Consider the following 16362-nt stretch of genomic DNA (forward strand, 5'->3'; position numbering starts at 1 on the left):
TGAATGCAGCTTGGAGTGTTGAATGGCTTGGTACTTGTCCCAATACACTAACATGTTGTGAGTGTCTGGAGAGAAGTGAATGGCCTGAATACCTTGTGTGCCTGATTGGCTGCCTACCTGCATGAATGACCTTAGTCGTGATTGGATGCTTGAGTGTGACCCAGCGGAATGAATGGGAGATCAACAGTATATCTGGGGACCTCTCACTGCTAGGAATCGTGTTCAGAAACTGAAGTCCACTATGACGAGTAACTGAAGCTTGACCTTGAAGCTCCGCTGGACGAGAAGAAGTGCTGTTGCTCTCCTTCACAATCTGAAAGCTGCTGTGTCTCCAAGGACTGACCCAGAGAGGACCTGGTAAGGCGCCCTCTTACCGAGCTACGAGAGACCATTGTGCACCAGCTGATCTTTGCCAAAGCTCCCTGATAGACAGACCTTCGACAGGCTGCCGACCCGAGACGGGGACTGCTGCGGAATCTCAAAGAGAAGCACTCGAACTGTTGTCTGCCACTGTCGACGACCGCTGTCGCCGACCGGAGCCGCCGTGCTCCCGTTTGCCTAAGAACTTAATTTGATCATCGGACGCTCTTGTCTGCATCGTCGCCAGCTTTATCCCGCTGGAGAAGGCCTGACCGTCGACGCGCTGTCGAATCCCCGACACCGAACGCCAAGTTCCTCGACGATCCGTGGCTCCTGCTTTAAAGGGAGTCACTCATGAAGGATTGGTTGACGCATCTGCGGAGAACTCTATTCCACCAGGTACATTGGGGGGGGGGGGGGTAAAACCTTAGTAGGAGGAAATAAGACTATTGAACATTACATGGACTGGGCTTGTGCTATATATCTTTATTTACAGGTTGCCCAGGTGGAAGGGATCTCCACACAGAACTGTGCCTAGCGGTAGGGGTCAGCATTCTGCCTATTGTTTCAACCATCTTCCGTTCCTGCCTATCTCTATTGCTGGTTTCCTCATTATTGATCTGTGTGACATTTTAACCGTACAGTTGATGCACTTTAATGAGATTTGATAACATTGGTGGTACCACTTTAGGATTGTATTTATTTATCATTGTTGACTTCCGAGAACAAAGGGCGTCATTGTGATCGTGTACATACCTTTGAATATTAATTATATAAAGACTGTGTTTTCAGTAATACAGTGTGTGGACATTCCTTTGTGGTGGTTCAAGGACTACACTGTACTTAAGAACCAGCCTGCATCACCTCCTGAGAAGCTAGGCCTTGATTGCTCGTCCATTGCTACCAAATAGAGAATCTTGGCTGGGGTCCTCTGTGCCTGTCCTCTACCATATAGAGAGCGGAAGTGCAGACACCCCCTACCAGTCTTTACAGCAGGCTCTTACAGAAGAACATGTTCTCTCTTCGAGAACTAGCAAGAGTGATAGGGCTACTTTCATCTTCCATTCAAGCAATATTTCCCGGCCCTCTTCACTATCGAGAACTGCAAAGACTAAAAGGCCAACACGTAAGGTGAATCCTTTCTTATTCTCAACTCATGACACTGTCTCCTCAAGCGAGGACAGAGCTCAACTGGTGGCTAACTCACATGGAAGCCTGGAACGGCAGAACCATCTTCGGCTCCGCTCCAGATATCATTGAGTCGGATGCCAGACGCTGCGATTGGCGAGCGAGATGCGGTTCCGTAGCCACGGGAGGGACTTGGTCCCCTCAGGAGCTGGATCTGCATATCAACTGTCTAGAGCTTCTTGCAGGTTCCTTTGCAGTGCGCTCTTTTGCCAGAGGCAGAGCGAGTTGCTGTATCTTACTAAAGATGGACAACATCTCAGCGGTAAGATACATCAACCATCTGGGCGGCACCAACTCGAGACCCCTAGCAGAATTAGCCAAGGATTTCTGGCATTTCTGTCTGGATCATCGGATTTCAGTTACAGCGGAATACCATCCAGGTCTCTCAAGTATAGTAGCGGACTGCTACTCCCGTAACTCGACAGATTACAGCGATTGGAGGATCAATAGAGAGGTTTTCCTCCGCCTCCAGGATATCTGGGGTCCAATGTCCATAGACCTCTTCACTTCCAGGCTCAACTCCCAATTACCAACGTTCTACAGCTGGAGGCCGCACCCGGCAGCAGCCGCAACAGACGCATTCCTGCAATCATGGTCCGAGGGAATACTGTATGCCTTTCCTCCTTTCACTATGATAGTGAGCACCCTGGCGAAGGCCCGTCAGGAGCATGCGGATCTGATCCTTATAGCGCCAGTCTGGACATCTCAGACCTGGTAACCAGTTCTTCTGGAACTTTCTTCGGATTTTCCAATCCTACTACCCCAGTTTCCGGATCTCCTACTAGATCCATCAGGTCAGCATCCTCCTCTCCTCCTCAGCGGATCTCTGACCCTAGCAGCCTGGAGGATTTCAGGTCAAGATGGAGAGTCCCAGGCATGTCTCACAAAGCAACCAATCTGATCGAGGAGAGCTGGGCTCCTACTACCCTTAAGAGATATTCCAACTCTTGGAGCATCTGGAGCTCCTGGTGCCGAGAGAAAGGATTACATCCAATTTCAGCACCTGTAGAAGAGATTTTGAATTTTCTAGCATCCCTAGCGGAAAGAGGGCTTGCATACAGGACCGTGAACGCCTACCGTTCAGCAATTTCTGCAGGTCATGACCTTATCCAAGGAGTACCAGCAGGAGAACACCACCTCGTCTGCAGGTTGCTCAAGGGTGTAAGGCTTACCGTCCCACCTCCAGCTCGCTATGACAAGCTTTGGGACGTTAATAAAGTACTGAACCTTTTTTTGTCATGGCCTCGTAATGAAGTACTATCACGTACGGCCCAATCCGGCAAACTCACTACTCTAGATTTAGCAGGCAGGGCCTTTTCTCCGGATGGCATATTATTCCATATTCATAGAAGAACGAAGTGCAATTCCAGGGTGATTTCTTATCCCGCCTATAGAGATCAACCTAAGATTTGCTTGGTTAAATGCTTGAAAGTCTACGAAGAAAAGACAGCTTCACTCAGGACCTCCCCTAACGGGCAGCTACTGATAGCTCTGCGTAAACCGCACAAAGCGGTATCAGCGCCAACCTTAGCACGCTGGGTGCGCTGGACTCTAGCTCAAGCAGGGATCGACACCCAGCACTTCCGAGCCCACTCCGTTAGAGGAGCCATGGCCTCCAAAGCCTTTCAGGCAGGAGTTTGCCTAGAAGACATCATGAAGATAGCAGACTGGGCAAGCGAATCAGTATTCAAACAATTCTACCTAAAACCGGTAGATCAGCTGGCATCCATTGTGGTGAGTAAGCTTTAATTTATTTTTAAATTTGTTTATTGGCATTTTCATTAGTTTTCATACACATTAATCATTTGCCTTACAATTCTTGCGATAGCAATGTGTTTAACATAACATTAACATTGTTCAAACAACAATAACTGTCTCCTAATTTAGCTCTCTTCCTGTGGTGTCGCCAGTCTCAAGGGGAGGTGGGTGTGGGGGGGGATCTGCTCGGTAACTTCCGTGGGGAGTGGTTCCCATGTGATTATCTCGACCATCAATCCTCCATCTCATCTAGTTCTTGTAGTAGCCGAAAGTGGGCTTAGTTCAGGGGGGCATATCATCCGAAGGGTGGAACATATTTCTAGTGAGTTCCTTCCATGCCTCAAGTGTCATGCTGGAGTCATCTGTGGACCCAGCCACACAGTCCTCCCATGCCTTGGTCTCAGCTAGAACCCATCGCTCAGTCTCTTTTTGCCATAGTTTATATTGAGGACCCGCAGGTTTCTTCCAGGCCATTGCGATAGTTCTTTTGGCCAGTATGCATGCTATGTCCATGAGTTTTATCGCATGCTTAAGCTTGGCAGATCTGGGGTAGGTTCCTAGGAGGCACTCCTCTGGCGTCCATTTGTATTTGTTCAAACCTGCTTTCTCGCATGTCTGTCTCACCTTACCCCACAGAGACCCAGTTTTGGGGCATTCCCATAGCATATGGATCAGGTCCGCTCTTTCCCCCCTGCACCAGATGCAGGTTAGTTGTGTTTGCTGATTGAATTTAGCTATTCGGCATGGGGTCAGGTAAGTTCTGTATAGTATATTTAGCTGGATCTGTCTGAACCTATGGTTCCTAGATACCTCTTTGGGGAACATAAGGGCTCTGCTCCACTCCTCATCTGTCATTTCTCCGCCTGTGTCCACCTCCCATTTGTTTTTCAGTTCCATACTTCTCGGGTTGGGTATGTCGTTCAGGTGGCTATATATCTGGGATATGGGTCTGCAGCCCTCTCCTAGGTTATACATCAGTGTTAGGAAAGGGTCTGTTTCTGGTTCTTCTGGCCATGTTTCCCATTTACGTCTAGCTATAGTGCGAATCCTCTGGTACCATAGGAATTGGCCGGTGTGGATGCCTACATTCTCCCGTAATGAGGTGAACTCTTTAAAGGAGCCCTCACCATACAGGTCTCCCCAGGTGTAAATGCCCTCCCTTTCCCATAGCCTGGTTTGTTTCAGGTCTGAGGTGGTTATGCATAGGTCTGTGAGCAGTGGTACCTCTGGGGCGTAGGGGTTTCGCAAGTGGGATAGCGTTTTTGCTCTGCGCCAGATTTTTCTTCCAAGGTCAGCCAGAAAGGGTATGGTTCCCAGTAACTTAGACGGCGCCCAGATCAGCTCCCTCATGTGAAACCTAGGTATCATGGCTTGCAGCAACGGCGTTTCCGATGTGGGCTCATCGTCCAGCCATTTGGCCGCAAAACTAAGCTGTGCCACTAGGTAGTATCTCTCCAGTCTTGGGAGTTGAATTCCGCTCTGTCCATATGGGAGGGTTAGCAATGATAGCGCTATTCTGTGTCTGCCCTTTCCCCATAAGAACTCTCGCACTATGGTCTCGAGTAGTCGGAAGAAGGGTTTGTGGATGTAATAGTGTACATTTTGGAACCCATAGAGGAATCGCGAGAGGACTATCATTTTAATTATCGACGCCCTGCCCATCATTGACAGGGGGAGTTTCGCCCAGAAGTTCATTGATTTGCGCAAAGCTGGAAGCGCTGCCTTTGTGTTGTGCTCGTGCATTAGCTCAGGGGTATGCATTATGTGTAATCCGAGGTATCGGAATGATGTGGTCTGCCACTTGATGCCCACTTCGGGGAGCGCCTCTACTCCCACATCTTTTAGTGCTGCTAGGGGGAATAGGCAGGACTTCAGCTTGCTAAAGCGTATCCCTGAGACCTTGGAATAGTTGTCCAATACTTCTAACATGGTTGGCACGTTGAGGTGTGGGTCCCTGACATATATAAGGACGTCATCAGCATAGAGCGAAATAACGTGGTCCACTCCTCCCAGACTAATACCTGCGTCAAAGAACTGTTTTCTAAAGAATATGGCTATAGGTTCCAGTCCTAAAATGTAAAGCATTGGGGATAGTGGACACCCCTGTCTGGTCCCTCTATATATGTTCCAGGCCTCCGACACATGCTTACCAGTTTTCACCCTTGCTCTGGGCCTGGCGTATAGGATGTTAATCCATCTAATGAACCCAGGACCAAAGCCAAACTCCCTGAGCACCGCGGACAGCCACTCCCAATAGATGGAGTCAAACGCTTTGACTGCGTCTAGTGACAGCAGCGCGTACGAGTCCCCTGTGTTATTTGTTTGTGCTATAATGTGTTGTAGCCTGCGTAAATTCATGGATGTGTTGCGCCCTGGTATAAAGCCGCACTGATCAGTATGTACTATGTCTCCTATTATTCTGGACAGTCGCTTTGCCAAAATCGTTGTTAATATTTTAGCATCGTAGTTAAGCATCGCGAGTGGGCGATACGAGTCACACTGGTCTGCCGGTTTGTTGGGTTTAAGGATCGGAACCAGTAGTGTTTCCCTCATGCTTTCGGGTAGTATTCCTTCTTCGTATGCCTCTTGGTAGACTGCATGTAGCAGGGGGGTCAAGGAGGACTCGTATGTCTTATAAAATTCTGTGGATAGCCTGTCAGTTCCAGGCGCCTTACATGTGGCCAAGGATCTGATGGCTTCTGTGATATCCTCTAGTGTGATTTCTGCTTCCAGGGTGTCAGTTTGTTCAGGGGACAACCTAGGGAGTCCTATCTCCTCCAGTGTTTCTGTCAGCTGTTCCTGGGGGACTAATACCTCATGAGAGTATAGCTGTGCATAATAGCGCGTAAATGTATCGTTTATGCTCTGCTGTGTATAGTGCATGTTCCCCTCTTCATCTCGTAGTGAAGTGGTGGTGTGTCTGGGGTGCTCCTTCCGGCAGAGCCAGGCCAGTAGCCTGCCCGGCTTGTCCGCTTCCGTGTGCGTTCTATTTGTTTTAGCAGTATAATCAAACTTTTCTAGTCTGTTCCAAGCATTTATGTTCCTCTCCCTCAACTTCATAAGTTCCGCCTCCCCCTGTTAGGTGCTCGCTGGGGTAGCCTCCAGCTCTCTAATCTCCTGTTCCACTTGGTCCAGTTCGCCCTTGAGCTGTTTCCTGATACCCCCGGCCTTTGCAATGATTTCGCCCCTGGTCACTACTTTCAGAGCCTCCCACACTGTGCTCATGTGTTCTACGCTGCCCATGTTAACCTCTAGGTAGGCATCAATTGAGTCCCGTAATTCCTCCTTGAAGGCTGGGTCCGTCAGGGCTCCCGTTGGCATTTTCCACATGGGAATCGGGGGTCTGGGTCCCCTGTGACTCCATGACACTAGGAGCGGGGAGTGATCAGAGATAGTCCTTCCCAAGTATTGTGCCCCCTCCACCCGGGACATGTGTTCCTTACCTATGAGGATATAATCCAATCTCGTATGTAGATTATGTGGGGACGAGTAATAAGAGTATCCTCGGGTCTCTGGGTGTTTCTCGCGCCAGGCTATCCAGCATAGCAGACAGAGCTGTTGTAGCCGCTGATGGGCCTTTCCGTTGGGGTATGGACCTGTCCAGCACCGGGTCATGCACACAATTAAAATCTCCTCCCCATATGAAAAGGTCATTTCTGCATTGTGCCACCTTGGGGTACAGTGAGTTCAGGTATGTCGGTGTGTTGGTATTAGGGAAATATGTATTCATAATGCATACTGCTTCCTGCTCGATGAATCCCCATATTATTACAAATCTGCCTTCCGCGTCTATCTCGGATTTGGCCACCCGGAGCGGGAGCTGTGGGTGGACCCAGATGTAGACTCCCCTTGCGTACTTAGAGTAGGTGGTGCCGAATCCCTGCCCTCCCCAATGCATTTGGAGTTTGTTCATAGAGTCTACTGTACAGTGGGTCTCCTGTAGCAATGCTATCATCACCCCTTTTCTATATAGGTAGGTTTTAATTCTGTTCCTGCGGAGGTATGTGCTCAGGCCCCTCACATTCCATGTCATTATTTTGATTGTGGTCGTGGCCATAATGGTGCAATATGGGTTTCATTGTTCACCTGCTTCACCTCCCAACTCGCCCACGGGCCTGTGCCAACTGTCTTGTGGTTGGTTGATATTTTGACCAGGGCCCAGACCCCCTCCATCTTCTGTTCCCTAGTTCCTCCCCCATTAGTGTCGCCTGGAGACTTATTAACAGTAACAACTTTCATTCTGGTGAATGAAATTAACAAACCTTTCAACTTTATACTGCCCCCAGCAGTTGCCTCAAACCTGCAACGCTCAGGGGCACCCGAGCCTTCCGGGCCTTTCCAGGCCTCCCGGTGCGGGTAGTGTGTAGGCAGTCGGCCTACACATGTGCCGGAGGGGTGTGTCAGCTTCGTCGTCGCACTTGTGGGTCAGTGCGCTCCTGCCAGATGTAGCTTTTCGTGATATTGTAGATCTCAATGTAGTCCGATGGTCCATTCATTAGATATGTAATCCTTGCTCCTTTCCTTATTGCTCGGGGTATTCAGTGACCTGTGACCTCTTTCTCCTTTCCATCCTTATCATCCGCCAGGTTGTTGTCCTCGAGCCACATGTTTGCCGCTGCTGGAGTCTCTAGGAAGATTGCTTTCCCCTTATATAGTACTTTAAGGCGCGATGGATAGATCAGCATGTACTTGAGGTTCAGCTTGCGCAGCCTTGCTTTCACCGGCACAAATGAGTTCCTTGCCCGCTGCACCGTTGGGGTATAGTCTGGGTAGATGACCATTTTGGCGTCTTGTTTCGTAATTTCTCCGCCTTCTCTCGAGAATCTCAATATTGTTTCTCTGTCCCGAAAATTGTGAACTTTCGCTATTATCGGGCGCGGGCGTGAGCCAGGGGGAGGCCTTTTCTGCAATGACCTGTGGGCCCGTTCTATTGAAAAACCTTGGGTCAGTTTGCCTGCCCCAATTTCTTGCAATATCATTGTCTCAATAAATTCAGTTGGATCATTGCCCTCCATATCTTCTGGGACCCCCAAAATTCGAATGTTGCAGCGACGGGCGCGTCCCTCTGCATCTTCTGACCTTGCCTCCAGCCGCGCTACCTGCAGTTCAAGGTCCTGGACCTTAGATTTAAGTTCTTTTGTGCTGTCAACATTGTCCTGCAGTGTTATCTCCGCCGTGGTCACCCTTTCAGTGAGATTGCGGGCGTCCTGTCTCATCAGCTGTATATCCGATTTAACTTCATCCACTCTAGTTTCAATGGACGTGCGGAGTGCTGCTACAGCCTGCAGTAATTGCATGTTCGTGGGATCTTCTTCTTTGGCCGTAGGATCATCTGCAGCCCCCGCTTCCTGTTGCTGTTTGGGCCTAACCGTGGTGTAGGAGTCCATTGTTACGACTCTTGGCTTATTTTTGGGGGGTGACATCCCTTAACTCCGGGCTGTTCCTCCAGCCCGTTTCCGTTTTGCGGGGATAATTATTTGCGCTGGTTGCAATGACAGCGGCAGCTTTCTCTGAGGTAGGGGATCTCTAGGTCACTGACTATAAGCGGTTGCACTGCCTATTCGGTCCTATGCGTGCGTATAGTTGTTGCATATCTGTATGGTTGTGAATCCGATGTTGTTCTGTGGCGTGTCGGCAGGCCTGGCTATGCGTTGCCTGGTTCGGGCCTGGGGGACAAAGGCACTTTCTGGGGTTTGGTGGGAGCAACCCGCCTCGCGCAGTCCACTCCTCCCCCCCGACTTCTCACCCCGTGCTGCCCAGTGTCTCAGGGTGGTCCAGCGCCCAGCCCCCGAGTGGTCCTGTCCAATTCCGTTGGGCGGCTCTGCGTGTAGAAGAGCTTCTTGCGCTTTATGGTGCGTAGTGGGGCAGTCAGCCGCGGCCTGTGTGTTTACTGTTTAGCGTGTCCTGGGCCCTAGGAGTTGCAGGTCCAGGCCGGCACTGCTTGGTGGGGTTCTCAGTGCGTGGTGGTGGAGGGGGGTCCCCTCTCCGATTGCGGCGGGTGCTTGGGGGGCATCAGATGGGTTGGGCCCTGGGCCTATGCGACAGTAGTGGCTGTCTGCAGCTGCCCCCCCCGCAGCGGGGCTGATGCTCGCAGCCTGGGCGGCGTGAGCAGGGCCCAGGCTATCTGGCCGGGTGCGTGGGAGTTAGACCGGCGATCATGCGAAGGCAGTGGAGGTGTCAGGTACCTGCTAAATCTGCTCCGTTCTCTCGCCGCCTCTCCAACGGTGTTCCGATCTGGTACGGCACTCGGAGTCCTGCGCACTGCAAGCTTGATGGTGCGCCTCACACGGGGCTTGGGCAGCGGGTCGTTGTGCACCGCCTTGGCTGTGGGGCTCCCCTCAGCCCTCGTTCCTGGCAGTCTGGGGGCGGTCCGCCGTGGATGGTGGGCCGCTGCGTTGCGAACGCAGTCCTCTGCAGCCGGGCTGGGCGGGGGCCGTTCTCGGGCTGTGCGGTGTTGCGGGCGCTGTGCGGCTCCGGCGCGGGGCTGCGTTCCCTCGATCCGACGCCTCTGGGAGAGCGTCTAAGCTGGCGGCGCCATTTTGTGGGGCGCAGGGGCTCCTCTTGAAGCGGGCGCGGCGGCGGTTCTCCGGGTCCGATTTTTTCCGGGCAACACACCAGGTGAAGGGAAAAGGGTTCTGCTTGCAGTTACTGCATTCAGGTACAGGAATCTGTATATTTATCCGCTACAACAGGATCAAATGTAGGATCACCGACAGGAGCTTAACGGAGCTGCTTCCTTACGCCATGCGTGCTGGCCACGCCCCCTGGTGAGTAAGCTTTAAACAAGCATAATGTGAGCCTCCGGTCTTGACATAGAATAAAGATTTTCTAAAAAAACTTACTAGAAAGTCTTAATTCTATTAAAGACACGGAGGCGAGCATTATTCCACCCGGCGAGAAAATAACAGCATGTTATGTTGATTAAAGACTTAATGCAAATATTAATGTTTGGGTATTTATATGTATTCTATCAGAATAACTCCATGAATTTCTCTCCCACCCTGATAAGGGATCTAGGGTTGTCATATACAGGAAACTAATTTTTCCCTTTTTCTTTGACAGCGCCTACAGACAAGGCTGCCTGATCACGGCCCGACACAGGTTCTTCTACAAGTTGGCTACAGTTATCTTCTACTATGGACAGCCAAGTTCGCAACCTGGAAAGAGGAAGTGACATCATGTTTAGGACTGTTTATGGAAGGGATCTGGACTACTATTGGTGGACTAGGTTACATGTTGGTGGCCTCTAAATGAACTGGAGCTAAGCTCCCTGGGAAAGGCAGTTCCTTCAGAGACTCTTAGTTTTATGTTATGATGTTACTGTTATATTACTATGCTTATTATATATTTAGTGCACCTGTTTTATGCACATTACTCATGGCACATTTGGGTGCACAAATATCTTGCTGCTGAGCTTTTTCTTTATTGTTGTATAAAAGAAAGAGAAGCATAATGCTCACCTCCGTGTCTTTAATAGAATTAAGACTTTCTAGTAAGTTATTATGGAAAATCTTTATTCACATGACTGGTGCTTGCAACTTTTTGTGCCCCCAATTAAGCTGTAGCAACTTGTTTGATTGGATCAATATACATACCGAGGAGGTAATGTCAAAGTGGAATATTATCGGTCTTTTCTCGTTCTCAGAACTCAGGAATGGCAGGAGAGATCGGAGAACTTTGCTTTCATCCACCGAAGCATCAATCATTCGAATGGTTTTCAATAATGGAATATGATCTGGATGTATCTGGATAAGCTTCTTATGCAGCCTTTTAACATAGAGAGATTTTCCTGAAACCGATCACAAGAAAATGGAAAAGAAAAAGTGAATGAAACTGTATAGCAATTGCACAACATTTGTTCCACAAAATGGCATCAGGGGTCCAATGGTTGAAAAGCAGGATGAAAAAGAATGATTGGGAAATTCTGAAAGGAGTATGTTTTCCTGTGCACATTGGCATGCAGTGTCTTCGATTATCCTACTTTACATCATACAATTTATTTTTCAACTTACCCACTCCTGCTCTATTTGAAGTTACAATACCAACACATGATCGATTTTTGAACATAGCTGCTGCTGATGGTATCTTGCTGGCAACAGTAAAATGCTTGCAGAGATATTCCTGAACCTTCTCGGCTGACTGCTGGGGAACCACATGTACTTTGTACTGGCTGAAAACAGAGGGGATATAGCTGTGCTCCTTCTGGGAATTGCAAAGGAGAACCAACCGGTATTCGAGCACAGCTTCAGACTGAAGCTTTTGGAATAACTGCTCTGCTCTGTAACCAACATCGTAACTCAGCTCATCTGCAAACAGAGCCGTGTAAATCTTCTGCCCAAGGCAGCCCGGTGTGAGGCACCGCCTAAGAAACAGTTCTACCTGCTCGTACGTGGTTCCTGCAGTGCACAGGAGCACCTCGTCATAGGTGGGTAGGCCCTTGTCCGGGCTATGCGCATAGATTGCTAGCGCTGAAGTTAAGATCTCAGCAGGGGGGCAGAGAATGAGGTTCGGACGACAGGTCAGTAAACTTGGAGGAAGTGTACGATTTATACACTTTGCTTTTACTACCAAAAGAGAGAGACTGCGTCCAAGTGTCTCTATATCTAAGCATCCAGGGACTAAGGTGCTCATGCAGGCCATGTAACAGTCCCAGATCAAATCCAGTTTTTTTGATATACTACCCTCCTTTTCCAATGACATTTTAAGCTCTGAAACTTGTTTGCCAAGAGAAGAGTGTGCTTTTCCTCTTTCTGGATCCTGTTTGCCTTGTGAGACGGAGAAGTCTGGAATTCTATTTCTTAATGAAAGTCCTTTCCGTTCTAACACCAACTGCATAACGTCATACTTGGTACAACCGGGCTGTATGAATGAGAGCATCATCAAGGCCTCTTTACTGATGTCCGGCAGCTCAAACTGCTGGCACAGGTAGAAAAGCTGCTCAGCAGTATAATAGTTCAGGTAATAGTGCTCAGTACGCTTCTTCTCCATGAAATACTTCCATCGATCCAGGAAGAATTCCATCCTCTTGCAGATGATGGGGAGCAACTCTGTAAGCTTCCCTCGGATATCAATCTTTCCAATAGCAGGCAGATTGAAATCCATCTTGATGGCAATGTCACTTTCAGAGGAACAGTACAGCTTAGCTTCCCATTTCCTGAACAGCGCGTTCCCAGCAGAATGCAGATCAATAAAGGACACAGCGAGTCTGTGGACATCAGAATGGACCTAAAGGGGGATAAAAACAAACATTAACACCTAGACACTGTAGGTCCATTCTACTAGAGACAATTCAGTTTATAGTCTATGCATAAGAAGAAATTGCCAGAAACAATCACAGTTAGGTCAGCAAATCCTTCTTGGCTACCCTGGGTACCCCCCACCCCTAGTCTTTTTGTTTGATTTTTGGTGTACTGAATACATTTATGTAGACAAGGAGGCTTGTTGAAAAGTCCCAGTGAAGACTGCCGATCACCACTGATGTGCTGCCTTTAGCAACCCAAATAGTTATCTGGACAGGGGCACTGTAAAAAAAAAAAAAAAAAAAAAAAAAAAAACACACATTTTGTCGCCGAGTGACTTTCCTCACAAAAAGTAACAGAGTTGCAGACTGGTGGCAGCTATATATTTTAGATTTAGTTGCACTGCAGCCTGTGCCATTTACACAATAGTCACCAATTTCTATTTCAGAGAAACAACTACCTGGTGTTTTTCAGCACTGTGATCCGGCTATTTTCTTTGGGGTCATTGATAAGATGGATTTTTAGAATCAACAATGGGGGAAAATGCTGAGAAGCCAACCTTTTGCGGTGAACAGGGAAATTGACAAACTATCAAGGAATGTGACTGCTAGGGCAGAATTCCATGTTTGGAATTTTGCAGTCTCATTTTACTCTCTTTTTCGCCCTTTATTTTCTTGGGTTTTTTATTTATTTTTGCTGTCAGAGGAACTTCTGCTGAAGGCTCCATCCCACTACATCCTTTTTTCTATAATTAAGGTATATAGTTTTGGGCTGCCCATAAGAAACCCCAGTCCCAGTGGTGCTTTTCAGGCACCCCATGTTTGCCCTAGGGCGATAGGGTTCAGGTAGTATGCTGGTGGCAGCTAAGGAACAAGTTACTTACCTGTAACTGTTGTTCTCCAGCATGGGTCTGGCATGGATTCACATGCTCATGAATATTCCCCGTCGTCAGGCTGGGAATCCTCGGTAAAGAAAAAACCAGTATCAGTTTCGTTTCTGATCTGTCTTTCGTAGTAATAACCAATCACTGGTCTCTGCGTCATACTGACCACAGCCAATGACTGCCCTCTACCTAAGCACCGCCTCTGGCAGCCATCTTCAGATTTGGAAGCACGTGAAGTGGCAGTATGACCAAGTGAAGAGCCGCAGAGGGGTAGGCGGGAGGGTTCGCATGTGAATCCATGCCAGACCCATGCTGGAGAACAACAGTTACAGGTAAGTAACTTGTTCCTTCTCCAGCATGGGGTCTGGCATGGATTCACATGCTCATGAATAAAGAATACATAGCAGTACACACATGCACAACCACGGGAGGTGGCAAAGGCTCAACATTAAGCATCACATCAACTCAACATTAAGCATCTTACCTCCTCACCAGGCTCACCTCAGGCGAACAGGTTGCGCAGCACTGCTTGGCCGACCCTGGACTCCTCCCTGGAATCCCGGTCGACGCAGTAGAATTTCGTGAAGGTGTGCGTCGACCTCCACGTAGCAGCCCTGCATATGTCCAGCAGGGGCACACCAGATAGGAACGCCGTGGTAGCTGCGATCGCTCTGGTGGAATGGGCTCTCGGACGGCCAGGCAGCGGTCGGTTTGCCAACCGGTGACAGTACATGATACAGCCGGAGAGCCATCTGGAGATGGAAGCCTTCGAGAGAGCCTTCCCCTGATTGACAGGTCCAAAGTTCACAAAGAGTTGTGACGTCTTCCGAAAACCTTTCGTGCGGTCCACGTAGAACTTCAGCGCTCTAGCTACATCCAGCGAGTGCAAAGTCCTCTCAGCCGGCGACGAAGGCGACGGGAAGAACACAGGTAACACCAAGGGTTCGTTGAGATGAAAGTCCGACGGTACCTTGGGCATGAAGGAGGGGTGCGTCCTGAGCACTACCCTCGTGTCGTAGAAAGTCAAGTACGGGGCCTTGCAGGAAAGGGCCTGGATCTCTCCCACTCGTCGTGCGGAGGTGATGGCCACGAGAAAAGCTGTTTTCCACGATAGAAACTTCAACGGGGCCGAGTGCAGAGGCTCGAACGGAGGTCCCATGAGTTTGGTCAGCACCACGTTGAGCTCCCACGCCGGGGCCGGAGCCTTCACCGGCGGGAACGATCTGAACAGTCCCTTCATGAACTCTTTCACCAGACGATGAGACCACAAGGACGTCCGGCCCGTGGTTCTGGTGTATCGGGAGATCGCAGCAAGATGAATCTTGATGGACGCGTGCGCCAGACCAGCTTTGGCCAGCGTCAGCAGGTACGGCAGCACTTGGGGAGCCGTAATCCGTAGAGGGTTAATCTTCTGTGCGTGGCACCAGACAGAAAACCTCTTCCATTTGTGTCCGTAGCATTTAAGAGTCGAGGACGCCCTGGCCTTTGCAAGAACCTCTCTGCAATCGGCCGGTATGTCGTATCCTCCAAACTCTAGCGCTGCAGGAGCCAGGCCTGCAAGTTCAGCGACTTCGGGTCGTGGTGGAGGATGGCGCCTCCTTCCCTGGAGAGTAGATCCGCGTCCGCCGGCAGCTTGATTGGCGGGGACGCCGACAAGTCCAGAAGGTCCGGGAACCATATCTGCCTCGGCCACGCAGGTGCGACGAGGATCATCCTGCACCGTGACCTCTTGAGCTGGTTGACGAGCCGGATTAGCAGAGGCAAGGGAGGGAACGCGTAGAGGAACAGGCCCTCCCAGGGGAACGAGAAAGCATCGCCCATGCTCCTCGTCTGGGGAAACCTGCTGGCGAACCTCCGGCACTTGGTGTTCGTCGCCGTCGCGAACAGGTCGATCTGGGGTGTGCCCCACCGTCGGAAGAGGCGATCCACCAGATCCTGCCGTAGTTCCCACTCGTGGCACGAGCGCAGCTCCCTGCTGAGTGAGTCGGCGATGGTGTTTTTTATCCCTGCCAGATGAAACGGCACCAGAAGAATCCCTTGGGCGACGGCCCAATGCCACAGGTCCTGCGCCTCCTTGGACAGCGCTGGGGACCTGGTTCCGCCCTGTTTCCTGATGTAAAACATGGTGGTGGTGTTGTCGGTGAAGATCCTCACCACCTTGCCCTTGAGGGACGGAAGGAAGGACCTGAGGGCCCAAAACACTGCACGGAGCTCCAGGACGTTGATATGCAGGGACTTCTCCGTCGGGAGCCAGAGTCCCCTTGCGTGCAGATTTTCGGTGTGCGCTCCCCACCCTTCTAGGGAGGCATCCGTGGTCACAGTCACCTGGTGGGCTGGGGTCTGGAAGTCCATGCCCGCCGTCAGATGCGCGCGGGTGCCCCACCACCGTATCGCTCGTCGGAAACTCTCGTCGAGCTTGATCCTTTCCTCGAAGCTGCCCGTCGTCTGGATCCAGCGCGCATCCAGGAACTCTTGCAACGGGCGCATCCGGAGCCTGCACATGGGAATGAGGTAGATGCAGGAAGACATCATCCCGAGGAGGGACTTGATGGACCTCACCTTGGCCGCGTCGGCCACCAACATCCGTTGCACCTTGCCCAGGATGGTCCTGGTCCTCTCCTCCGACGGGGAGGCCAGAAGGGACACTGTGTCGAGCCTCGCTCCCAGAAACAGTGCGACTTGCGCGGGCACCAGGTGGGATTTGGCGTAGTTCACGGAGAATCCCAGGTCCGTGAGGAGTTGGACGGTCCTTGCCGTGTGGACCACGGCGAGCTCCCTCGTCTGGCGCGGATGAGCCAGTCGTCCAGGTAGGGGTAGACGTGAATCCCCTCGCGGCGCAGCTGCGCCGCCACCGGTGCGAGGCACTTGGTGAAAACCCTGGGTGCCGACCGCAGTCCGAAGGGAAGGGCTTTGAACTGGTAATGACGCCCTTGG

The 16362-nt window shown here is 50.5% G+C and overlaps 1 protein-coding gene across 3 annotated transcripts in view; it reads right to left on the bottom strand.

The window, feature by feature from the left end:
- RNF213 (ring finger protein 213) overlaps positions 1–16362 on the bottom strand; it is a 3248263-nt gene that overhangs the window by 1535303 nt on the left and 1696598 nt on the right. For all 3 annotated transcript variants that reach the window (XM_069655189.1, XM_069655190.1, XM_069655188.1), the window contains exons 24-25: positions 11319–12531; positions 10902–11095 (exon numbers count right to left, since the gene is read on the bottom strand). In XM_069655189.1, the coding sequence (XP_069511290.1) occupies positions 10902–11095; positions 11319–12531 (1407 nt within the window). The remainder of the gene's footprint in view (positions 1–10901; positions 11096–11318; positions 12532–16362) is intronic.

This window comes from Ambystoma mexicanum, chromosome 3q, assembly GCF_040938575.1.
Source record: "Ambystoma mexicanum isolate Mex_15411 chromosome 3q, UKY_AmexF1_1, whole genome shotgun sequence".
Classification (NCBI taxonomy): domain Eukaryota; kingdom Metazoa; phylum Chordata; class Amphibia; order Caudata; family Ambystomatidae; genus Ambystoma; species Ambystoma mexicanum.